Here is a 25,600-nt window from a genome sequence, read left to right as displayed (position 1 = left end):
CAGTGTTTTTCACAGGTGATCAATCATAAATACCTGAGCACATCAGAAGTTTGATTAGAATCAAGTGGATGGGAGTGTTTACTGTGGAGTAGCTCGTCTGATTGCACTGAAGGCACGTGGAGGTGCAAAGAGGCCTAGGGAGAAAAGGGAGATGCCAGCAGTTATTGCCTGATTCAGCTACAGCGTATTTTCTTCCCTCTGTATCGCTCACCTATATCTCGCAGTCACCTTCCATTCTCTAACACGTGAACCAAGCCAAATCCCACCCTTATGACATCAATGGGGTCAGGAATTATCAGAATATAAAGGAAATGCACACAGATGTCTACTAAAAGCACAGTGCCAGTAGTATCACATGTTTTAAGATTTTCTCTTTTTAATCCCTCTGCTACATTAAGTGATTATTAAACAAAGCAACTCCAGTGGCCCAGGAATCTAATAACACACAGACTTGGAAATTCAGTTGCTTTCTATAAGGCTGCTCTATTTCTATTCCATCTGTAGACCTGCTTAGGGTAAATAAGAAATCTTCTGTTGAAAAAAAAAGTCTCTTATCAAAGCCACAGCTGAGCTTAGGCCAAACGGAAATGCTAATCCAGACAGCAACAGATCTATCTGCATCACCAGAGAATAAAGCATAGTGTAAGAGACACTAATTTCAGTCAAAAGTGATATAATGTTAATAAAGAAAGTTTCACTATACCTTAATGTATAGCCTCAAATGTGCCAAGTATGTCCTGATTGTGCCATAAAATGATAAGGGGATCAGACACTATCCAGACAGATGACACAATGGCTATCACTTGGCAGCAGCCAACAGGCAAGCCAAGCTTCTATGCTTTGTGCCATACATAAAGAGATTTACTTATTAGGGTTTTTTACCTTGTGTAAATGAGATATTACATTACACTTGTGCATTTTCCGCTCTAGCACTGGCTCCCATGGCACTCAGGCATTAAGCACAGACCTGTCTAGAAACTCAACCAGTTTTAACATAGCACAAAGCCTGAACCAGAACAGACTCCAGACTACTGCAAAGAAATCATCAAAAGATCAGAACGCTTCAAGAGCTTTGCTACTCCCAAAAGGAGAACGTAAAAAGCCAAAGCTCAAACACTTAAACCTTGACCTCTCCTGATGGAGAAGCGGTCATATTCCGTTAAGACAGACACTGAATTTCTTTTGGACATCAGAGTTCTCCTAGCTCAGATCCCCACTCACTGCACAGCTTTATGGCCAGGAAGATGGCTGCACAGCCAGCTGAAGTTACAGTACCTTAAGAAACAAGGGACACTGATTTTGTGCTTGAGGACACGCTGACCAAAACCAGTCAGGCAATGGACCTGCTTTGGCAGTTGACACAAAATAACCAAGGGCCAGTGGTTGCTGCAGTATATTTGTTACTTCATCGTGGGATTCTGTTGAAAGCAGTCGATCTGTACCTTGACCCTGCAAAACAACAGGCAATGCTTTAAAGTGAGGAGACCACAAACCTCACAGAAATTATCTGTCTCTCTAACCACACAAAGCATTTTAAAATAGCCAAGCGATGTAGACAATCCAATACCCAACCAACTCAATAACACTGCATAGGAACTTTTTATTCCACAGAAGGAAACGGACAGGTGGAGAGAAAAAGCAAACCACACCACACACAGAGCTCTGTATTTAGTCAAACAGTTACCTTGCCCATGTCACCTCCATGGGGGTAGTGCGACCCTGGAGAATGTACAGGGGATCCAGTAGGGGATGCAGGAAGGATATTTATAATGTCGGGATCAAGATCATCTCCAGTGTCTAACAAGTCAAAGATTCCCATGCCGTCTGCTCCATCTTGAAAAACAACAAAACCAGTGAATTTCTCCTTAGGTACAGGAGACAACCCCACACTCTGAAATCATGTGATTTTTTTTCCACAGAAACCTTGGTGTTTGAAAGACCAAGACTCTTCAGTCTATATTACAGGGTGGGTAACAAGGTTTTTTTTAGGTTGTTTCGTTTCCAAAGCAAGACTACATCCAAACTACTAACCATTGTTTGTGTTAAAGGCCAGATCCAGGTTTTCAGTGGTGTAAGTTGACGATGCTACTTGCACAGATGCAGATGTGGGAAACACCAGAATGTGAGTGCAGGATGTGTCCTGTGGGGTGTTCAGCTGAGATGTCTGCATGTTCAGAGTGGTGCTGCGTCCAAACACAGAGCCAGTGGACACAGAATCTTTGGAACAGAAAACAAGTTACTGCCTTAGTCCTGCTGAACCCAAACTCTTTGTCAAATAAATGAAGGAGAGCTTCTCAAATACCTGGCATAATAATGAAGGACCCCTGTGGTTCCATTGCCACCAAACAAGCACTGAGAATGCTGGGAGAGTCTGCAGCAGAGATGCCACACATTCTGCACATATCTTTTAGTCTCTTACTGAGGGACTGAAGGTTTCGACGACTCAGCAAACAACTCCAGTCTGAGGAGATAAGGACAGAGGTTTGTCTAGAAGAACAGTGCTTGCTGCAGAAAAGACATAAATGTGGTGCAAGCTTCATGTGTGTTAAGTGTCAAGTACACAAAGGAACTCTAAAATTATTTAAGCTTTCTTCTAGGAACAAACACTTTAGATTACTGAAAAAGGAAAGCTTCAGAGCAAGTTGGAGACTCTCAAATTGTTAGCATTACCTTTTAATTCCCCGTGTCCTATTCTTCCTAAACGGCCTATCACAACTCTCCATGGCAAAGAGCTCATCTGCACCAGTCCCAGGCACCATTCCCAAAGTTTCTGAAGACCAAGTCTGCGGGCAGAGCCCTTTTTCCTGCGAGCTCTAAAATGAATCACAGAATCACAGAACCTTAGAGATCGAAAAGGGACCACCACAGATCATCAAGTCCAACCTCCCTGCAAGGCAGGATCACGCAGGGTAGCTCACTCAGGAATGCATTCCGGAGGGTTTTGAAAGTCTCCTTAGGAGACTCCACAACCTCTCTGGGCAGCCCTGTTCCAGTGCTCTGTCACCCTCACTGTAAAGAAGTTTCCCCTCAAGTTGAGGTGAAGTCTTCTATGTTACAGTTTGTAGCCATTGCTCCTTGTCTGCTGACCAGTGAAAAGAGCTTGGCCTCAGAAGAAAGAGAGGAAAACAAAAGCAGAGCTTATCAAGTTCTTATGTGTTCACTCAAGAATGCAGCCATCACAGCACAGCAACTGAAACTTCATGTTCTTTCTGGGGGAGGTTGTTTGGAGTTTTTCAATTGGGTTTTGGTGGCATTTTTTGGTTTGGGGTTTTCTTGTTGGGTCTTTGTTGGCTGCTAGGGTTCTTCTGGTTGTTAGGGTTGGGGGGGTTTATTTGATTTGGGGTTATTTTTGTTTGTTGGGTTTTAGGTTGGTTGGGTTTTTTTTTGATTGGTTGGATTTTGGTGGGGTTTTTTGTTTGGAGTTTTTTGGGGGGATTTTTTTTTTGATTAATCACATTCTAACACAGACATCAAAAGCCAGCAAGGGTGTGTAAGAAGTATGAACACGCATACAAAACCGAGAATCATCCAAAACCAAACAATGTTTTTCTAGAAACTCAGCTTGAAATAATGACCCAAAAATAATACAGACAGTATTCATCTATTTTAACTGGTTTTATAACCCAGTGAGTCTCTAAAAGTCAGAGTTATTCTTACGGCATCGTAAACTAATTCTTCATGGCAATGAAAGAAGATCTACAGACTAAAAATTAATTTAACAGTTCAGTTCTTACCTGTTTGGTACATCAATATTAATTATGCAGGTTTCTAACTGTTCCCCATAGAGGTCTGTACAGGATGCAAGAAGCCATCTTTGATCATGAGACAAACAGTAGCCTACGAAGAGCACATTGTACTTCTGGCCAGCTTCTCCAAAAGTCTCTCCTAGTTCTGTCTGCTTGTCCTTTACAGGAGCCAGTATGAAAGGAGGGGTGTACAGTCGAATACACTCAGGTCTCTACAAAGATGACAGAGCAGACAATCAAGCTTTGGAAAGCAACTCCTCCTAAGAACTCTGCTTAGAGTGAAAGACATCAGTGATTTACCAAGCAGGGACAACTCACTGATCTGTGTATTTGCACAGTCACGTTATCAATACTCACATCAGGGCTTTTTAGGGCAGTTTCCATGGCCAAACCTGGGCCAAAGCCAGTTAAAGTTTTCACATTGGTGGAAGTTGGAAGAGGTCTCCGACACTGAGTAAAAGCTGAAAACGCCAAAGATTTTAAATGCTGAGTGTAAATCTGTCGGTCCTCATGTTTCACAGGCTGTAGAAGGTACTGACATGGGACAATCTAGAAGAGATTGCAGAGAGAACAAAATAGATTAGTTTCATCATTAAATGGCTTTTGAGATAGTATTTGAGTGCTGCTTTTAGAATTTTTACTTTGCAGTCAAATTTCTCTGTTCTTGGATATCTCCTGCCACTTCTTTCAAAGCTATGTGGGACTTCAAACACTTCATGTCCATGACATTTTCTTCAGAGAAATAAAATATAATTTGTTTATGGTTCCTCCAAAAAGCTGCCTTCTATTAACTGGTTGTGCAGTTACAGCTGACATGACAGATTGCGTCTATCAGGAAGGAGCATGGTCTGAAGTCCAGCAGGGTCAGGCTGGCTACACAGGTTCCAGTGATGGGATAAAGGAGCTTTTCACTCAGTACTGGAGTGAGCCACTTCATTTTCTCTAAGATTGGCGAGTTTAGCATCTACTATGGAATTGGGCTTTGGTTAATAACACCCAAATTGCTGTGGTGACATTTAATAAGCAGCTGTGGTAACATTTAATGAGTAACACATACCACGTACCAGGTGCGTAACACACACCATGTGCAGAACACGTGGGTAACGTTTAAAAGGCAAACGCAACCTTCACCTTGGGGCCATTATCCCCTCTAAAACACAGCCAAAGAGACTTTGTTCAGCATGTTTCTACATATCTTGGCTCACCTGCACAGAAATTATGTTCTTGATGTTAGGAGGAAGGACCTGAACCATCTCCAGGAAGCAGCGCAGAAGGCCAAGTGTCCATAAACTGGAGGAGCTGCTGTTCTCATCCTTTTTTTCATAGGTAAAAGGATCAATTATGTAAACTACAATTGCAGGTGGATAGGTGATTGCATGTGAATCTCCATCTGTAGGAACTCCAACTTTATCACGATCCATAGTGCTGGAAATTAAATTTCAAACACAGTTACAAGAAACCAAGACAGATAATTTCTTTTTCACTTAGAGAGTAACTGACAAAGATTAATGTGGAAGAGCTTTGCATCAGCTCAGGGGGGTAAGAAACTGCCTTTTCATTGCAGTTTGGTATGTGAGCTTCTCAGTTACTCAGCATCACTTATCTTCCCTTTAGCCTTCTCTATTCCAGAAGCTCAACAGCACAGAGTTCTAACCCTTACGCTGGTGAACAAACATTTCTACAAGGTCAGCCAGTAAAAGCTGTCTTTACTTACTGTAACGCTGATAACAGAAAACAGAACTTTGAGATGGTGCCAGTTATCTATTCCCTTCCCCCCTAAAATACAGAAGTGAGCAGTTTGGCAAATTTTATCTCTACAGAGAGAGAAGAAAATAGAAAGTTTATTTTTGCACCACAGCAGACACTGAGATGCAGTTAGAACTGTAGCTAACACTGAAAGTAATAAGTTCTACTCCACCATGAATGAACTCTCTTTCTCCCTAACAAGCAGCCTGGTCACTAGGAAAGCAGTATGAGATTTTTGCTGAGGGGGATGTGAGAGGCATTAATAGGTTCACATTAGTTGAGCTGAAGCGTTTGGGTTTTGCCCAAATGACATCTGACTCTGCATCTCCTTACCTTTCAGAAACCTCTGGATGGGGCTGTGCTGGTGCTGAAGTGGCATCTCCAGACATCCCTGCTGTTTGCAGTGTTGGCTGTTGTTGCTGTCCTCCTGTTTGCCCATTTTGGACTGTTGCAGCCTGAGTAGGCAGGGAGGCAGAAGTGGTATTGTTCATACTGCTAAAAGATGGAAAGGAGGAAGGCTTGCTTGTTGGTATCCCACTGCCTATGTTGGCAGAAGAGGATGACGGGGCAGTGGTAGTCAATGTTGAATTGGCTGTAGTAGCTGCAGAAGACATGGCACTGTTGGATGTCACTGTCACAGTACTACTGGTGGGAGCTGCAGGAGCAGAGGATGGAGTGTTGGGATTCCCAGTGTTGGCTGTCACTGGGGGCAGAGCAGAAGCCAGCTGGCTGGAGGGAGGGACCAGATTTGTTTGGGAAAGTAAAGAATTGTCCAAAGGCTGAGAAGCAAGATAGGGACCTAAAAAACACAAACATACATTGTAGATTGCAGCTGTTCTAAAGCTACTTCATCTACCAAAGTTCACAGTTTTAACAAGAGAGCAGACCCTTAGCATACAATTTACCTCTCCAATTAAACCCCTTCTACTACATGGTCAAATTCTAGTGCTCTTATAAGACATTTGCAGAAATATCCAGAAACCTATTTTTAAAATATTTCTTTTCTCAACCGTGTTGAACTGCTGAAAAAAAGGAAAATTAAAAACCACCGTTTCAGAATCAAAGTCACCAACACAAAAAGACAACCAAAGTCTTTGTCAGGCTAAACATTGCTAGATGCTAAGAACCTAAATATTTTGGACTTCATTTTTTTCTCCCAAGCTTAAAACTAGAAAACTGTAAAAATAAGACTTAATTAATAAATAGAATCATTAAGGCTGGAAAGACCTCAAGACCATCAAGTCCAAGCATTACCCCAGCACTGCCAGGTCACTACTAAACCATGTCCCTCAGCGCCACACCTACATGGATTTTGAACACATCCAGGGATGGTGATCTCACCATTTCCCTGACTTCTTTTCCTTTACTGCAGTGGAGCAAGTGACAATGTTATAAAATAAGAAAAAAACCCAACCCAAACAACACTAAACCAAATTTCATACCCAGCTCATATCGGCAAACTTGAGCATACAGTTTGAGTTTGGAAAACGCTTCATTGTTGGCATTAGCTCTTTGGGAGAACCACTCTGTGACCAACTTCTCAGAAAGTTTCTTTGAAGCAGTAGATCCAACTCTCATGATCCCATCAGGTAACAACTTACAGATAGGTCTGTGCTGACCAAGCCTGCATGACTGCAAAGATGGTAAAATAGAAGATGTAAGATAAAGAATTTGTAAGCCTTGAAAACTATTAAATATCATAGAAATGAACAGATATGACAGAAAACTCATAGTTTAACTATTCCCAAGAAGCATCTAGTTGGATGTTCCCAACTACCATCTATTCAGGATATTCCCAACTATCACTTTAATTCTAGACTAACTCACCAGTATGAAACATTTTATAGTGATTTTATCATTTATTTATGTTTTTTTTTTCCCAGAAGTAAGCAAAATGAGCTGATGCACCATCTCCTGTAATCTCAAATGACAATGCAAGTCATACGTGCGTTTAATTAATTAACTGCAGCTACTCCGATTGCAGCGGCAATGCACAGTTTCACCACCGCGTGGCGTTCAGCAGATAAAGACTCTCCCTGCAGCTATTGCTACACGGACTGTGAGCGGCAAGAACAACCCCGATCAGCCGAATTCCCATTCCTAAAATCCGCCCTAGCAGCTTCCTCAGGCAGCATTCTGTGCAAGTGTCCATACCACCCGAGACGAGCCCGATAAGTAGTTATAAGTATGTATAAGAAACAATCTTCTGAAAAGCCATTTCACCGCTAACTGCCATAAATAATGTACCTCGTATATTGCAGTCAGATCCCTAAAGAAGCTTTTTGCTCCGTTCAGCAGAGCCTCGTTCTCAGGGCACACCACAACATAAGCAACATCTCTTTGAGATCCGTAAGGTTCCAACATCAGCCTCTCCCAGTACGGCAATGCAAATGGAGACAGCACCAGAAAGTCATAATCATAGCCCAACAAAAATGTTGGGATTGGCAGTGGTTCCGGGGACTCATCAGTTCCTGGAAAAGCAAAATGAGTTTCCCAATATATTAAGCAGAAAGATTAAAATTAACACCCTGCTTCTAGGAAACACAAACAGAAAACAAACACCACCAGAGTTCCCAGCATCTAACAGGAAATAGCACTGATCATAAACAGGAGAGTTCTCACTGGGACAGGAACAAATGAAAACCCGCAGGTATGATCCAACCCTCTGAACAACAGCCTCAGCTCAGTGAAATCTCTCAGGACCTCCAGAATTTCCACAGTTCTCTCACATTTCTGTTGGTACACTGACAATCAGGAATCAGGTCCAGGAAGCCTTGCCCAGTCAAGAGAAAGGGGAAGAAATATAGCCTAAGCAGGTACAGGACCTGTTGAGGTCTTGTAAAGGACCACAAAAGGGAAAAATAGAGCAACTTTAGAAACACGCATTTACAGGTACCCTAAAAGTATAATTACCATGTTCTAAATATAGCTACAAAAGATCTGCTGGTGAAAGGTCACTCTTCTACCCAGTGGTAAATCAATCTCACATGCTAATGAAGTCAGCTGAAATCTTGAGTGCACAAAATTTACCTTGGATCTCTGTACACGTGCATCACGTGTTGGCCACTCCAAATATTTATCACAGACAACACAATGGATAACCTCAGATCTTCCACATAGTTCTGAAACTACTGAGCAGTGAAGCAGTTTTTCAAGCATTTCAAAACTAGCACTTTTAACTACACTGTTTTTAAGAGTAATTACAGTGGAGTCATTCTTCTGAGTAAAAACACAGAGCAATTACTGTTTTGAACATTAAATCCATCTCTGCGATTTCAGTCCCTCACTCGGAGCAGAATCAGGTGTCTACAAACAGTGCCACTGAGGCTGTTAATTTTAAACACACATTTTTAATCCATCTGCTGTTTTAAGGCATAGAAATGGTTGCTGTTTTGCCAAAGAGAAGAATTCTCTCCTGTCTAACAGCTCCGGTTAGTTTAAAGAAAGGTCAGATGCTGTTTAGAATTCCAGTAGGCTGAACAGCATCCAGAGCCTGAGGTTTGGTGGTCGGATCAAGCTGAGGTTAACAGAGAGGAGCCCCTGCAGCAGTTACCGTAAGAGCCTCTGCCTGCCATTTTGTGGAACTGCTGCCAGGTGAGAGGCCCCTGGACACCCCAGGACCGGACCGTCCGCTTCTTCTGAATTGCATCCTGGAGAACTGGCTGCAGCGAGAGGAGCATACGAAGGATGTCCTGGGAACACTGCATGCTCACATCCACAACTGAAAGGGCAAAAAACACACAGTCAGGGCTTACTGCAACAACAAGATGCCAGAAAGCTCTCCACGACCAAGCCAGGATCCTGAACCACCTCGATTTTAAACGGAGTCACTCTCTTCTGAAATGTACATGCAGGCCACGATAGAAGTAAAGCACACAGAAAGAATTCTCCCTCTCCCCCTCTCACTTGCAGCACAGACAGAGTCTTCTTTTCTTCTGTTTTCTTTCTTTCCTGTATTTTTTTTTACCCCTTACCAACTGATGAATTAAACTGAGGGGGAAAAATAAAATCTAAAAATAAAATCCAACCAAGCAGCACAGCCCTTAAACAGAGGATTTTCTCTCCAGATAAAGGAGATTGGGCAGACTGCCACCCAGTGCTCACTTCACAGAAGTTAAGGGGAGCCTCGAGTAGCCACATCCCATTTCATCAGTGTGCCACCACTATGCCATTTAATGCTGTACAGGGTTTTTACTCTTAAAGCTGACAAAATTTGGTATCAATACAGAGCCTTCTGTTTAAAAGTATCTTTACATCTTTTTATCTTAAATACCAAGGTCATAGTAACACTGAATTTTTTTAATAGGTGCCTGAAAACATTGACTTATCTGTAACTTGGGCTTTTAAATTTCATCCCCCCAGACACAGATACTGAGCAGTGTTTTACTGCTTAGTCCTCCTCCTTCTCATTAACAACTATGAATTGCAGCTACCTGCTATTAAAAGTTTTGCAGTTCACTGCTCACCCTGCTAGAGCTGCTACTTGAAAAGCCTTACTGAGAGAGGATGTATGCAAATAGACACAATAAAGGCATTCCATTAGACTGTGTATCATTACTCAGGCCCTAGAAGGAAAAACCCAAGGATCTCTGGCAGATCCAACATGCCACAAATAACGTTTTATTTGCCACACATGCCATTAAAGCATCACCTCCTCTTTAAAGAAGAGGGGGACACAGCAACTGAATCATAAATCTTGTTTAATTCTCCCACAGTAGCCTTGACAATAGTCACCATTTGAACCACCTACACTTCCTATGTACACTCATTCCACAGAACCTCTGTAGATGAAGTCACCAGAAGCTGTTCTACATTAGCCTAGTGAAGTGCTGTGGACACTTAGTGTGGTCTTACAACACACCTCAGATTTACGTTAGGAATTTACAATTGATGGTAGCTAAGAGCTACACTCTGCTTGGTGTGTGGTACCAGCACAGAGTGCAAAAGGAATGGTTATTCTGAACACACACACACAGAGAAGCTAATGCAAGCATGCAGGTGGAGAAAGTCTCAAGCATCTGAAAAACCACAAAAACCAAACCCTTCCAAAAAATTCATAGGTGGACAAGCAGAAAATAAACAGTTTGCAATATTTACCATTTCTTTTTGACCAGTGGTGCAAGCAAGTAGTTTTCACAAGTGCTTCATCAACTTTCCCTCCTGACATATTGTCCATGAACTGCCGGCCATGTTCCAAGGCTAAGTAGCAATCATTGCAACAATCCCTTTCTTCTACTCGTACCGGGTTGCTAACTGCACCAACTTTGGGAATGGAATCTTGATCTGCTGCTCCAAACGGTGAGAACAAGTTGGTGCATTGATCCTGCAGCAACAGTATTAACTCATCAGGCAGCTTCTCGGGTTCTTTCAGTCCTCCACTGCCATGTTCAATAGAAGTAGCTCTGAGAGCTTCAAAGCGTTTTTCTGCTTCTTTGCCACACTCTGTATTTCGTCCCAGGATATCCAACTCATCTTCAAGGAACAGGCCAGAACTGTTGCCGAATTTTCTATTCATAACAGCACTGAAACCACAGGTACACCTATACTGGGCCTCTTGTGTTGGATCAGGAATGTAAACCCCAACGTCAGCACCTTTGATGTTCATATTGCAAACACATATGCAGCAGCTGTCAAAGTTGCAGTCTTTGAAGAGGTTCATGACAGACTCCGAGAGGATGAGATTCACATACAGGCTGTGTGCCTCAGGAATGGAAGGCACAGTTGCAGGCTCCACGGAATTCAGCGGTCTACACGTTGATGGTGTGGAAGCTGGGGAGTATAAGTCAGAGTTCTCGTATTTGACTGAACCCTGTGCACTTGCAGGTCCACCAGCTCCACGAGGTGTTCGAGGAGTCCTTGGTGTTCGAGGAGTTGGGAAACGAGGGGTGGAAGGAGAAGGGAGAATTCCAGCTCCACCGTTACTGGGAGGTGCGCTACTTGGTGGCATCCCGAACGGAGTATGAGTTTGTGGTGTGTATGCAGGGCCATACTCTTGATCCAGAGCACTTCCATCACTAACAGCAGCCACAGGGAGAAACAAATACGTTAAGTACACAATGTACTGGTTGTGTGTGAAGTTTAAGACTCAAATTTCTAAAGAAAGACCTTCCTAATTAATATTTGCCTTTTCAAACCAGCCTTTCATAATCCACAGTGAGATTTTCATTCCCTAAGGAGCTTCAAGAGCATTTGTTCTAAGTGACTTTGCAGGGCTCCCACTGACAGCACTGTTAAAGAATCCTTTCCCACCTCCTTTCCTCTTTTCCTTTGCACAAAGCTTCCAGGGAACAAGTGTGGTCAGAATAAATTACAAAGTCTGAAAGGACACCTTTTTAATTCATGTTTTATTTACATGTGGTGTCAGAGCACACCAAGAAAGGTCTATCAACAGCAGATTCAGCTGAATCCAGGAGGAAAGCATCACCTGGAAATATTTAACATTTTCTTTCCTAAGCAGATGAGTATCTCTCCAAAGGCCTATAAGGCTAATGACACCTGGAAACACGCTGTTTAGGAATGACCTTAATAGAAGCAATGTATTTACTGCAAGAATTAACATTCATATAACTTTAAGAATAAACACATAGCCTCCTTGTCACCTAAACCATTTATAGCAGCTACTAACGTAGAAGAGAAAGAACACTAAATTTTTCCTTCAAGAAGAACTGCCAGCAAGACCATCACCACCAAATGCAGTCTACAGAAGTGCCTGCTGCAGTACTGCTGTTACCAGGCAATGTCACACTGGGCACAGCTTCCAGTCAAGGGAAATGTTTTCCTAGTCCCAGCGCAGCTGAGATTACTGCTCTTTATGAAAAGAATTAAAGAAACAGGAGCAGCACCTATTAAGCCCTTACAGTCCCTGCAACACCACCGCAAAAGCAAAGTCCCAAGTTTACATTTATCTTGATTGTTACCATCTTCATTACTTATTAAAACTGGACTTGCACCATTAAGCTTCCCCAAGAAGCCTTTAAATGAGACAATGAATAAAATGTATGCACAGTTAAGAAGCTATTTGAGAAGACAGTCTTGGGCAGTAAGGTTTAATAGTAAGGATTTTTTAAAGGCTCTTGCCAGTTGTATCAACAGTGTGCTTTTATAAATATTTCTCATTATAAATTTATAAATGACTAAAATTTAGGGGCACTTCCTATAAGTGACCACTTTATATAGCTTAGCAATTTGTGGCACAGGTCATACCCATCTTTGATGAATGGCATGGCAGATCCCGGAGGAAGTAAATCCAACTTTCCCACAGCCCAGCTCTGGCGATAAATGCATTCTTCTGGCAGTTTGATGGGAGGAAGACACTGGCTGGGAAGTGTCTTCAGAGGTGCAAACATGGAACATCCCACTAAAGCTTGACAGTTCTCAGGTTTATAAACATAAGAATAATCCTGGAAGTCAGACATGGTAAAGCATCAGCACGTAAGTTAGTTCACTTCGGCAATTAAAATGATTCTCAAGAGAAACGTGACTAAGTCCAAGCAGAAGTTCTCTAATATTAAATCCTGACACAGCTGCAAAGCAGAGTAAGATTTACACACCTATCATTCACAGCCATGACTCTCTGAAATGCAGTACACAATGCAAACCAAACAATGAAATGCAACTACCGAAATGCATTTCTTCAGTTTCCTAGTGATGTATTAATCTTCAAGTTGAAATAGTAAAATAGTGCATACCACTTATTAGAGCATGTATTACCTACTCAGAATCACAGAATGTCAGGGGCTGGAAGGGACCTCAAAATCTCATCCAGTCCAAACCCCCTGCCAGAGCAGGATCTCCTAAAGCAGATAACACAGGAACGCGTCCAGGCAGGTTTTGAATATCTCCAGAGACGGAGACTCCACACCCACCCTGGGCAGCCTGTTCTAGTGTTCTGTTGCCTTCACAGGGGAAAAAAATCCTCCTCATGTTTACATGAAACTTCCTATGCCTCAACTTCCACCCATTGCCCCCTGTCCTGTCATTGGGCATCACCAGGAAGAGCCTGGCTCCATCCTCCTGGAACTCACCCTGCACATATTTATAACCATTGATGAGGTCATCTCTCAGTCTCCTCCTCTCCAAGCAGCACAGCCCCAGCTCCCTCAGGCTCTCCTCCTGACAGAGATGTTCCATTCCTTTCATCATCTTTGTGGCTCTGTGCTAGACTCTTTCCAGCAGTTCTGTGTCCCACTTGAACTGGGGGGCCCAGAACTAGACACAGTACTCCAGATGCAGCCTCACTAGGGCAGAGTAGAGGGGCAGCAGAACCTCTCTCAACCTACTAGCTGCCCTTTTAATATACCCCAGAATGGCATTTGCCCTCCTGGCCACAAGAGCATATTGCTGGCTCATGGTCTACCTCCCATCAACTAGGACCCCCAGATCCTTTTCTCCTTTACTGCCTTCCATAAGGTCAATCCCTAACCTATACTGATCCCTGGGGTTGTTCTTTCCCGGGTGCCAGACTACACTTGTCCATGTTGAATTTCATTAAATTTCTCCCTGCCCGGCCCTCAGCCTGTCCAAATCTGGCTGAATAGCAGCACAGTCTTCTGGTGTGGCAGCCACTCCACCCAGTTTGGTGTTATCAGCAAACTTGTTGACAGTGCCATCCATGCCCTCACCCAGGTCATGAATGAATATACTGAACACAACTGGTCGCAGTACTGACCCCTGTGGGGCTCCAACTAGACTCCATCCTATTGACCACAACTCTCTGGGTTCTTTCCTTCAACCATGTCCCAATCCACCTTACTACCTGATTTTCCAGACCACACTGCCTCAGTTTAACCAGAAAGATGCTGTGGGAGACAGTGTCAAATGCTTTACTGAAATCAAGATAAACCACATCCACTGCTCCACCATCACCTATCCATCTCTTTATGTCCTCAAAAAAGGCTATCAGGTTGGTCACATATGACCTCCCTTTGTCCTCAATACACCTAAGGACAGTGCTGAGGATACTCCAGTGTAACACAGCACACAAGTTACAAATTATATTTAATTTCCCATAGTTTCTGTTCAGAATTAAGTATTAAACTGAAGAATAATGATAAGAAACATCTATCAGGGCTATCAACACTACCTACCTTTATTTCAGCAGGTTTGGGGCTGCAGAAACCCTCATCTACTTCGATTCTGAACTGAGCTCCCACATTAGAGCTATTCCCTTCAAGTACTGTTCCTCCAAGTGTAGTGTCCATGCTGCCATATTCCTTATTGTTCATGTTCATTGGGGAAAACCCCATAATATGTTGTTCCAGTGAAGGGGGAGTTGGATACATTTTATGGAGATCTGCAGTGCCTAATGACAGATTAAAACAGGCTTTAGAGCACGAAAACATTTTGAAGTATTTCTTTTGTCTTAAAATTTCAGTAGGAAAAATGAAGTGTAAGTTCCCAAACTCCCCTCAAAGCATTGGCAAATGTTTAGAGTTAGTATTCTGTTTAGAAAGAACAAATAAAGCTTACTTATGCATGACAGTGGGTCTAGATTTCCTGCTTTTGCCTCTTTGCAGTTGGATTTGTCATCAGCACCATTCACTGTTCTTTTAGATCCAGGCTAAAAAAGAAGCGTTGCAATAAAATCACTTCAGACTCGAAAACACAGGTTCAGGTTTGCTGCTAACAGGAAATTTCAAGTGCAGGGAACAGACAAAGTTGGAGACACTGCATAATATTTAGATAAATTAAAATAAACCAGAATACCAATGCCAGCAGTTGGGGTTACACCTGTCCTCTCTTAATACTTGTAACTCAAGGAATGCTTTCCCATCAAGTCATGACGCTATTAGAATGAAAGACCACTTATAAAAGAGCTCTCAACCTGTTAGCAGACATTAAAAATAGCTAAATAAGGGCTGCCCACAGTCTATCAGAAAAAAAAAAACCCACATGTTCCCAAAACCATGCTAACATTACTGATGTTACCATTGAGAAACACAAATCCTGAAACAAGAGGTGCTGTTGAAATCAAAAGAATGAGAGGTATTTTGCAGTGTTTAGTCAGTACTGAAGTCTATAGAAAATAAAAGTCTTCAGGTTTAAGAGCAAATACATTTGCTTTATGTAATGATGACCTTTGATGGCTATTAAGATCCTTCAGCCCTTACTCAGCTACAGCTCCCATTAAAGTTGATGGGCATTTTGTCTGGGTAAGGGGATTTAGGATTAAGGACGGAGCAAAGTACAGTTCAGAAAAGACAACTGATTACAAACAGTATTGAAATAGAAACTAGAAAGATAATGGATTCAGAGCTATCAGAGACTGCAAGAGAAGCTGTTCCAAGATAATAGCTGCTGCAATGAAGCAGCTTATTTGGCAGAATGTCCATGTGTTTAATGCCTCCGCTCTTTCAGGAGCTGTTTGTTTTGTTCCAGTGTTACCTTTCTCGACTAGTTAAACAGAATGCAGCCATAGGAAAAGGAGCAGTAGTGCCACTATGGAACCTGTACAATTACAGCTGAAGGTATATTCAGGAAGGATATACTGTCTGGAGAGTGAGGATACAAGATCAAAAGCCTGTTTGTATCCAAACTACGACTGTATGACTCAACCAGAACAGCTCGTCTGCCGCACAGGAGCCCCAGCACTTGCTCATACACTTGTTTTGCAACCTCTCCAACACATGCAAAAAAACCTCCAGCCCAAAACCACAAAAAGACAGACTTATTCCTTGCAGCTTTTTTGTCTAGCAGCTGCCTCTGCTCTTGCACATCACTTACTGTTAGTTCATCTTCATCAGAATTGAAGAGATTGTCAAGGTCAGTGTAAGAGACCACTAAGTCTGTTTCATGGAACAGGCTGGTTGATGCAGTGCGAGCATGAGCAGCAATACGCTGGGCATCTAGGAAGAAAAAAAATACAAAAACATTGGCAATATAGACATATAGTCATTAAAACACAACTAGGGGGGAAGGAGAAAGCAGAATGGTCTCAATTCCACTCATCTACCTTACAGATAAGTGGGGTCCCTTCAATTTTATAACATTTGGGCTTTATAGCAAACATTTGTGCGCAAGGTGCAACAGAAACAACGTGTTCCAAACCAATTCCTAATCCTGAAGGGACAGGGAAATACAAGCCACAAAGTAAGAACACAGCAGCCTGGTAGAGTCTACTGACTGCTCAAGAGATTATTAACATAGCACAATTTTCAAAAGTGGAAAAAATAAGTCTTTTTACCTTGCTTGACAGAAGGACTAAACAAAGACATAGCATCCTCTCCTTCATGGGATAAAACAGTAACACTAGATGTCCCATCATCAGCCTGGTAAAAAAAGGTAGAAAAGATTGCTTTAATTAATTGTGGGAGGTGGGGAGCTTTCTATCTCCCTGTGAGAATTCTTCCACATGTCAGAAGTATCAGGTTCTCATTAGCCTTCTAGCTCAGGCAAGGTGTAGTCTGGCAGTCTAGTTAGTGGTACTTGCTCAGGGAGCTGGAGGCTTGGGTATACAACAACATGCACCAGCACACTTCTGAATGCACAGAGAAGGATTTGATTTATATTTGGTGACCAAAGCAATTTGGTTTAGTCACGTTGCTGATTTGTATCCTCAGTCCTTCACTCACCTTGTGTTTCTTCCCAGCTTCCCTCTCAGTGTTCTGTCTGTCTTTTTTACTGTCAGGAAACAAGAATTCCACATCTCCATCAACGAAGGCATAAGGATCGATTTCAGGTTCCTGGTCAGCTTCAGTGGCTACTGCTGCTAGGTATTGGTTTTTACTCTGATACTGTTGCACCAGTTCATCTGAAACCTTTAAAGGTTTCCTACATTGCACCATTAGTCTGAACAGAAGAAAAACAAAAATCACAAAATATGATTTGTCATTTATTATGTGTAGACTTCCTTCCCACCCCAGCTTCACCAAACTTTTTTGAGGAAAAAGATTAAATCATTACTCATTTAATATAACCTCCTTCCACCCGTTAGATACACCAGTGTGATTCATTCTGTCCATCTCTCCTGAAGCACTGTCAATTCAGATAAAGATTAGTAATTTATCCCTGGTCACAGCTGTCATTTATTATAAAGTGCAAATGTATTAAGCTATCTATATCCACTAAAAGAAACTCACTAGGTTAAAATATTACCCATCCATGTCCAAATGACCAGAAAGAAGTGACTAAGCCTGATTTTCTTCTCTTTTAAGAATCTAATTCCTGAACATAGAATTAATTTAAATGTACAAAGCATGCCACCCCTCCTAATCCCTGTGTCCACCCAGCAGACACCAACACTGTACACAAAGCCTGGCTATCCAAAGACCCCAAAGAACAACCAGTCCTGGAGCACACAAATGACACTGTGCAGTGATCACTTATATCACATCAGTACAAATGAAACTTGAAGCACACCAATCTCTCATTTACTAATAAGAAGAATAAAGATACATTTGCCTCTGTCAGCATTTTTCTTTGTTTAGCATTTGGTGCCAAAAATGCGAGTCAACTACACAGAAATTAAGTTTCTGTATCAGGATTATCAGTTTCACAGATACAAGATTGCACTAGAACAGACAGATATTGGTAAGCAGAAAAATTATCTTCTGATTATCAGCTCTACACAGACCTCTCTACCTTCTGTCCCCTAAACTAACTTTATTCTAATCTATCCCAGGAGACAAAAGTCACACATGAGGAAGGTATTCAGGAGTCAACTAATACAGGTAAAACAATTTCTTCTTGGTCAAGACCCCATTTCTCCAAGCCAGCAGTAAGACATACTTACAAAAGTCTCACACATGAAATCAAAAAGGAAAACTGAAAAGATGAAGATTCCAGAGGGATATTTCAAGTCCAAACACAGTTCCAACCTGTCCTTTTCCTTCTCAAGCCTCAATCCAAAAGGAAATGTTACCCTTTTGGATAGCAAAAAACTAATAGGTCTCACAATTAGTAGGGCTTGTTTTTGAGAGCATGATGCAGACACTAAGCCCGGTCTTTAGAACAGGCCTACATTACTCCCCTGACAGACCAGGAAGAAAGCAAAGCATCCTACAGAACAATTCAGAGAGCTCAACCTTGAAATTCTGCATACAAAAAGGCATAGTGATGCCTCTGAGTCCTCCTCACTGCCCTGCACATTCCTGTCAACTCTGTGATATGAGAAAGGATATAGAAACAGCGCTGCTGTGTCAAAAGACTTCCTAGAAACAAGCTTTCCAAAGCAGCACCTCACAGCCAACACCACTGTCAAATCCATCCTTGCTGGTCAACCACACTCAATAAAATATTGTTTTAGCATGACCACCAAATCACCACTGCTCCAGACAATGGTGCAAGGAGGGGGACTTTGTGGCTAGCACCATCAGCTTTATGTCTGCAGCAGCACTTAATGGAGTTGAGGATTTCCTCTTTCCCAAACCCTGCAAAAAATTATCAGGAAGAAAATAAAAGAATTTAAAAAAAAAAAAAAAAAGGAGAGGGGGAAAGACCTTCTAGGAACAAGGAATTAAACACTAGGAAAAATGCACAGTGATAGCAAGAAGCAGTTTCAGTGTTTTTGGTTGTCAATAACCAGGTATTCTGAGGGGAAAATAAAATAGGTTCAGTAAGTTGTTAAACTGAACTAGAAGCTATAGAAGGAAAGATCATGTCTTGAATGGGAAAAAAGACTTTGAAATAGAGCACATCTTTCACTATCTGGTCGGCTGAAATGAATTCAAGGCAAGAAAAGCACTAAAAATCCTATAAATGAACATCTTGAAAGCATTGAGCCATGCTCTAGCTAATGTAAACTCTGCAACACTGAACACAAAAGATATGGCTAAGAAAATGTGTACGAGAACAGACCAAACAGCTACAGCATATTTACTTCTCCTGACAGCTTTCCTACGCAGCAAAGGCAATGTGACTGCCATCAGTGGCTTTCCAGTGCCAGCAATGAAACAGAACATCAACACAAAACTTCAGTCTTGAGAGGAGCTGCTTCAGCTCTTCTGCCACAAAGTACACTGACTTCTAATAAAAAGAGGAAAAGCCCTCAATAATTAGCTACTGGGCAAACCAATAGGCTCCTCTCACCTGAACAGGAAAAAAAATGAATGTAAAAAAAAAAAAAAAAAAAAAACACAGACACCACCAAGCAAGTTGATAGAGGCAACTATTGAGTGCATTTGAGAAGCATTTTTAAATCCCTTGAGCTCAACCCTAAGCCACAGTTTGTCACCTCTTCATCCAGCTCCCAATCACATTATGTTCAGAGTGCTTTTAACAGCCCTGTCAGCACCTGTTGCTTTCCATTGCTACCCTTTTCCTGCAGCATATTCTCACAAGGAAGCACTGTAAAAGATGGATGACAGCAAGAACTTCCTGAGCAGCAGAGGAGAGACAACCCAAGCGGGTTGGTTTCAGAGTTTTATTCTTATGACTCGGTTGGGGTTTGCCTGGGGGCGTTTGCTTTAAGCAGTGAAAAAAAAAAAAAAATCTGTGTTTACTCATCCTGAAATAAAACAGTGCTCAACTGTAATACTAAACCAACCAGTATTAGCATTTTCATCCATTTCCTCTAAGTTTCATAATTTGTCAAAACTTAGTATAAAAATGTGACCAGATCCTTTATCCCAGCTGAAATAGATAGCAGTATTTTATAACTTGGTGCTAGAGAACACTAGTTTTCAGAAGTAATAGCTTTAAGCTTGAGAAGGGTAGAATTAGGCTGGCTATTAGGAAGAAATTCTTGACAGTGAAGGTGGTGAGACACTGGAACAGGTTGCCCAGGGAGGTTGTGGATGCTTCTGCCCTGGAGCTGTTCAAGGCCAGGCTGGATAAGACCTTGAGCAACTTGGTCTGGTGGAAGGCATCCCTGCCCATGGCAGGAGGTTGGCACTGGATGATCTTCAAGGTCTCTTCCAACCTAAACCATTTTCTCAATCATGTCTATTCAACACAAGCCTTTTTTAATAGGCTATATATACACTTTATTTCTGGACAGTATTTGCTTATGTTAAAATAAATAATAAAACATGCATATGGTAAAATAAATAAATGCTCTTGAATACATTTCCTGTAGCTCAAAGGCTGAGGTTTTAACAAGGATCTAGTCTGTCTCAGTATCTCTCCAAGTTAGACAAGCTTTGTTTAATAAGCGAGGGTTTCCCACACGATCTGAGGTCCAAGAGCAGTCACAGTAAACACAGCAGCCACCTGCGTTCTTTGAATGATAACCTGAAATCCTCAAGCCTTTTGAACACCCCCACAGAGCGAATGCACCAGGTGCAAACACACCAGTTTGTTACTTACTGCAAAGGGAAATTCCCGATACTAGAAAATAGTTGCAGCCTAAGTTAACGTTAACATCTTTCAGGGAACCAGCTTAGCCTCCTCATTGTTCTCATCAGCCATTTAAATAGAGCTCTTCTGAAGAAAGACAAAAGCTGAATTGAGGTAGAAGCAGCTTTAACAGGATGAGTCTTGCAGCCAAGACCATGCTTTCTTGAAGTAATAAAGCAAGCAAATATTGAAATGAGAAAGTTTGTGGGTGGGTTGTGGGTTTTTTTAGGGAGGAAGGGACTTTGAAGTCCCAAATAGGTATAATTCAGATACAGATTAATTTTGTAGTAGAAAGATGAACTTTGTTGCCATCTGCTAAATCGGAGTTCTAACGAGAAAAAGCTGCAAAGACTTCCAACACATCTGACTTTGCTTCACACTCACATTTCACAACTAGCATTTTCTTGTACACAGACAGCACAGCTATGCTCACACTCAGCATTGCTGCTCAAGCTGATGAGAACCACATTATGCTTTAGTGACAGGCTTGCTTATACCAAGAAACTACTGCCTTTGGCCCTTCACTTTCCTCATTTTCTCACATTACTACTATAGCATTAAGCACTACTTACTCTGTAACTGATGTTACATTTTCCTGTCCAGCAGGTATTACTGGATCATCTCTCAACTTGTCATTTGGAAGCTGAGGCGGTAAGAATTCCACATCCTTTTTCTTTGGAACTTTATAATACTTCCAAGTGGTATCAGCTTCATCTTCCTCCAAATGGACTGCGGTACCAACATACATGGTAGGCTCTATAACTTCAGGAAACTGGGCTGGAAAAGGCTGAGACAAGCCATCGAGTCTGTCTTCCATTGCTTTTGTGGGAACCAAGGGGTCTGGTGTTGGCATCTGGTAGAAATGTTGACTCTGAGGAGTAGAAGGAGCTTTAGCCACCCCTTCATCAATGACATCACACGGGTGAGGACTAAGTGGCGGTGGCTGAGGTGAATTTGCCATTTCAGCACTATGCATCTGAGGAGTCTTTGCTACATCATTAGTTCGGATATTTGAAAATCTGACTTGACTGTCTGGTGCAGTCATCACAAGCCTCTGACTGGCTGAATCTGCCTCCATGGCAACATCATCACTGATAGATACACGATGATGAAAAGGAGTCAAAGGGCGTTTCTGTGGCTTATCCCCTTTGTCTTGCTTCTCATTTGTCTTGTGCTTTGGAGCTGCTTGCTGTTGTTGGCCCACAGGTGGTGCCTGCCCCTGTTGACCTGAATTTCTTGGTTTGAGATTTTTGTGCCTGCAGAATTAATATGGGGGAAAATACTTCACATTAATCTTTCAAATATGTCTATCATGTTCTTTTTCACTAGATAAGAACCTGCTTCTAAGCCATTAAACAGATGATTATAGAAGACTGAAACCGATACCATTATAAAGTGAACTTGCCCCTGTCTGACTCGAACTTCAATGGAATAACTTGAGCAGCATGGCAAGATTTTAGAATAGCATTTAAAAACCTTGAAAAGCTGTCCTATGAGCCAAACACACACACAATCCCCAGAAATGGAGACAATTTTATAACTGCTTTTCAACAGAAACAGTCACATGAACACGCTGTCGCTTTTGACTTCTGCCAACACTGATGAATCAGTAGAACAACACAGAAATTGGTGAATGGCTTCTTAAATTCAAGCCTCAATACTAACCAGTAGTGCTGCCCCAAGTCTTTATGGGTTAAGGAGTGGAAAATTAATATCAAGTGTCTAGAAGCCAAGCTGAGTCCTACAAAAGCTATTTTGAAGCTTTTGTTGTTATTTACATACAAATTCAGCAAGTGTGGAAAAAAAGCAAAGCTTGGTGTCTAGCCTGCATTAATACAGTTGTTTTTTCCAGTATAAATGCACTTGAACTTAAACATTTCATCTTGAAGTTCAAGATGCCAGCTTTCTAGACCATCTGACAGAACAAAAGCTGTGGAATACCTTAGCCTTGAATTAAATGTTTAGGATGAAGCTATTACACTGCATGAACATCCTTATTCTTTGCCACTTATCCATTAGGAAAGTTAAGAACAATGTAACTTATATTAAAAACTAGGATTAAGCAGGAAACAAAAGGTGAGAGGTATAAAAATGTGTTTTGACTTGAGACTTACATATGCATTTTTTACCACTTAGAATTGAAAATGCAGAGGAAAAATAAGGGAGTTTAAGTCTTTTCAGCTTCTCTTTCCACAACTTCCTATTTCTAACACACATCTCACCCAGTTAATATATTTTTTTCCTCTTAACTAGTGCTACCATATCTAAATTCTCCTTTAACAAACTATTTCATCCTCCTCCATCTCCCAGCTCCTCTCAGGACAACTATTTCCACAGAACTTAAATCAACCCTTTTAATAAAGAAGAAAAAACTGCTTTTCTTTCAAAATGCTACATCCCCAGACGTTTTTTTTAAGGTTCCAACATTCATTGCCAGGTAATCGGTGTAACATTTAAATCAGAGACAGCAGTTAAGCCTCTGCAACACCTCAGTCACCTAATGATTAAGATTCTGCCAAAACCAGGGAAATGTAGAATTTACTGAAATTACTGTTTCCATTTATTTTAAATAACTGCATTAACAGTCTGTGCTATTGTAGTTTACAAACAAAAGCCACCACAAAAAATGGAAGTTAAATCCAGACTTTCTCCCTCTGTTTTGATCCTTTCCCCACTCCCCCACCCTCAGCTAATATAAACCTCCCATCTATTAGCAATCAACTCACAGAAAAGCATTTTCATATACCAGCAACCCATGGAATGCCAAATTTCCCCAAAAGTAAAGCAGTTTTGTGGATTGTGTGGGTTTTTTTTTCATATTCATCAAGGCACAGTGCCACAAATGCCACAATTATCTTGCTGCTGAGTAACAGCTTTCTGCCTCCAAGGCTGATGGCACAGCCCTCTAGAACAGGTTCTTAATTCCTAGCTAAATAACATTCCCTTGCCACTGCAGCCTGAGACAGTTGTCCATAAGATCATTTCTACCCATGTTAAGGAATTCCAGCCCCATTCTACACTGCCAGTAGGTCCACTCAGATGATTCACTGGAATAAAATCTCTGCATTATCTCACTGGGCAGAATTTCAAGACCTACAATGACATTTAGGATACAAGATACAAATTTTGTTACAGCTTTCCTCCAAGCAGCTATTGCTTAATTACTCCTAAAGGAGTCATGAGGAGCCCTCTCCTGAGCACTTCAATCTTGATGTACACCGTTGGGCTGCAGGTTTGCCAAGTGCCATACCTTGAACAATTGCAATTTGTCCTCTGCGTGGCTTCAACAAAATCCCAGGATGCTACCTTGTCAGCTGTCTCCTCATCACACAAGCCATTTGATGTAGCAGAATACTTCCTCCTACAATTCAACAGCAGGAGAGTTACCTGGGGTAAACACCTCTTCTTTCCTCAGCTTCTGGCAAACCTCAAGAGCAGTTTTGTGATGCAGGATTCAGCAAAGAAATTACAAATACCCTTTTACTTACAGAGTAAACTGAAAACTAAACAAATTAGTAGCTAGGAATAAATTCACTTCTTTCAAATATTTTATTACTAAGAGTAAAGCATTTTCTGCTCAGAATCACAGCACTCTGAACAGATGCCCTTTACTTTCTATAATGAGCACACTGGATATCCCACAAGGATGAGTACCTACTTGTTCTGAGCTCGGTTCATGTTGCACTCTTGCCAGACTCTGTCCACCACTTGGTTGGCAAGCTTTCTGGGGATTTTGCCACCATGATGGCTGGTACTGTCAGAGATAAATCCATCAGAAACTGAAGAAAACTTCACCCATTTTTGGGCAGATTGGGCATCAACTGAAAAGTAGCACCAGAAGAAACAGTTTTAGGCAACGAAGTGATACGTTCATAAGTACTATCCTTCCAATTCAAACACCACAAGCACTTCTGAGGAAAAGAAGTGTCTTCTTCATATCAAGAAAAGAAAACAACTTAAAATATCAGATAAAGTAGCAAAATATAATATGGCTTCCATCCTGAAGAAAAAAGCAGAAGCATATATGCTCATAACGTAACTGGGCTGGCTATTCTGTATGTTCCCTCACACAGTATAGAAGCCACACAGCCTTAGACTGGAAACTTAACTACAAAGGATGTTCCTTAGACTGCGAAAAAGGCCAAACACATCACCTTCCTCACTAGTGACTGAGATGCACAATGAGGTTTATCAAGCTTTGCCAGAATGCATAAATAAACATATATATACACAGAAAAAAAAAAAAAAAGCCCAAAACAAAACAGAGCCAAAACCTGACCACAGAAATTTAAAACACTGAATAACAACTTCAGGTACAAAAGCAGTCCTCGTTTCAATAAGAGTGATGAAGTTAATTTTGCCTGCAGCTAAACAATAAAAACTGTGTTTGCTATAACAGACTTATGACTAAAAAAAAATCATTTTTAGTAACAAGTCAGTTATACAGAGAGCATCTGAACCCTTTCCAAACACTGCCAAATTTTAAAAAGCCATTGAAATAATTTACACTCACAGAAACTCATTTTATGATACCTGTTTGAACTTCCTCTGGGGATGTTGGTGGAGTCAGAGTTACTGAAGACATGGCAGGATCTCTCGTGGAAGCAGGCACTTGGTGGACACCCAAGCAAGTAGTTGAGCAGTGAGATGCCCCTACAGTACTAGGAGCAGGGATGTCTGTCTGAGGAACTAGGACGAAGCAGGCTGGGTACACCATTCGTACACCAGCTGGAAAAGAGAGCAAATGAATTTTTACAGTTGTTAGCCAAAAAATTACATTTCAAAGCACCAATAAATGGACCGTTTTACCACTCACAAGTTTACCTACCCTTTCT

General features: G+C 41.5%; 1 protein-coding gene across 1 annotated transcript in view; it reads right to left on the bottom strand.

Moving 5' to 3' along the window:
* MED13 (mediator complex subunit 13) overlaps window positions 1-25,600 on the bottom strand; it is a 59,284-nt gene that overhangs the window by 4,809 nt on the left and 28,875 nt on the right. The window contains exons 6-29 of the mRNA XM_064165836.1: window positions 25,299-25,493; window positions 24,424-24,586; window positions 24,016-24,126; window positions 21,338-22,021; window positions 17,063-17,279; window positions 16,675-16,759; window positions 16,215-16,336; window positions 14,961-15,051; window positions 14,579-14,793; window positions 12,696-12,892; window positions 10,590-11,506; window positions 9,046-9,213; window positions 7,740-7,963; window positions 6,935-7,124; window positions 5,826-6,291; window positions 4,952-5,171; window positions 4,104-4,295; window positions 3,735-3,958; window positions 2,671-2,813; window positions 2,303-2,461; window positions 2,032-2,217; window positions 1,685-1,833; window positions 1,276-1,449; window positions 34-134 (exon numbers count right to left, since the gene is read on the bottom strand). Of these exons, the coding sequence (XP_064021906.1) occupies window positions 34-134; window positions 1,276-1,449; window positions 1,685-1,833; window positions 2,032-2,217; window positions 2,303-2,461; window positions 2,671-2,813; window positions 3,735-3,958; window positions 4,104-4,295; window positions 4,952-5,171; window positions 5,826-6,291; window positions 6,935-7,124; window positions 7,740-7,963; window positions 9,046-9,213; window positions 10,590-11,506; window positions 12,696-12,892; window positions 14,579-14,793; window positions 14,961-15,051; window positions 16,215-16,336; window positions 16,675-16,759; window positions 17,063-17,279; window positions 21,338-22,021; window positions 24,016-24,126; window positions 24,424-24,586; window positions 25,299-25,493 (5,593 nt within the window). The remainder of the gene's footprint in view (window positions 1-33; window positions 135-1,275; window positions 1,450-1,684; window positions 1,834-2,031; window positions 2,218-2,302; window positions 2,462-2,670; window positions 2,814-3,734; window positions 3,959-4,103; window positions 4,296-4,951; window positions 5,172-5,825; window positions 6,292-6,934; window positions 7,125-7,739; window positions 7,964-9,045; window positions 9,214-10,589; window positions 11,507-12,695; window positions 12,893-14,578; window positions 14,794-14,960; window positions 15,052-16,214; window positions 16,337-16,674; window positions 16,760-17,062; window positions 17,280-21,337; window positions 22,022-24,015; window positions 24,127-24,423; window positions 24,587-25,298; window positions 25,494-25,600) is intronic.

Source organism: Pogoniulus pusillus, chromosome 27, assembly GCF_015220805.1.
Source record: "Pogoniulus pusillus isolate bPogPus1 chromosome 27, bPogPus1.pri, whole genome shotgun sequence".
Lineage (NCBI taxonomy): Eukaryota > Metazoa > Chordata > Aves > Piciformes > Lybiidae > Pogoniulus > Pogoniulus pusillus.
This window is presented reverse-complemented; position numbering and strand designations above follow the sequence as displayed.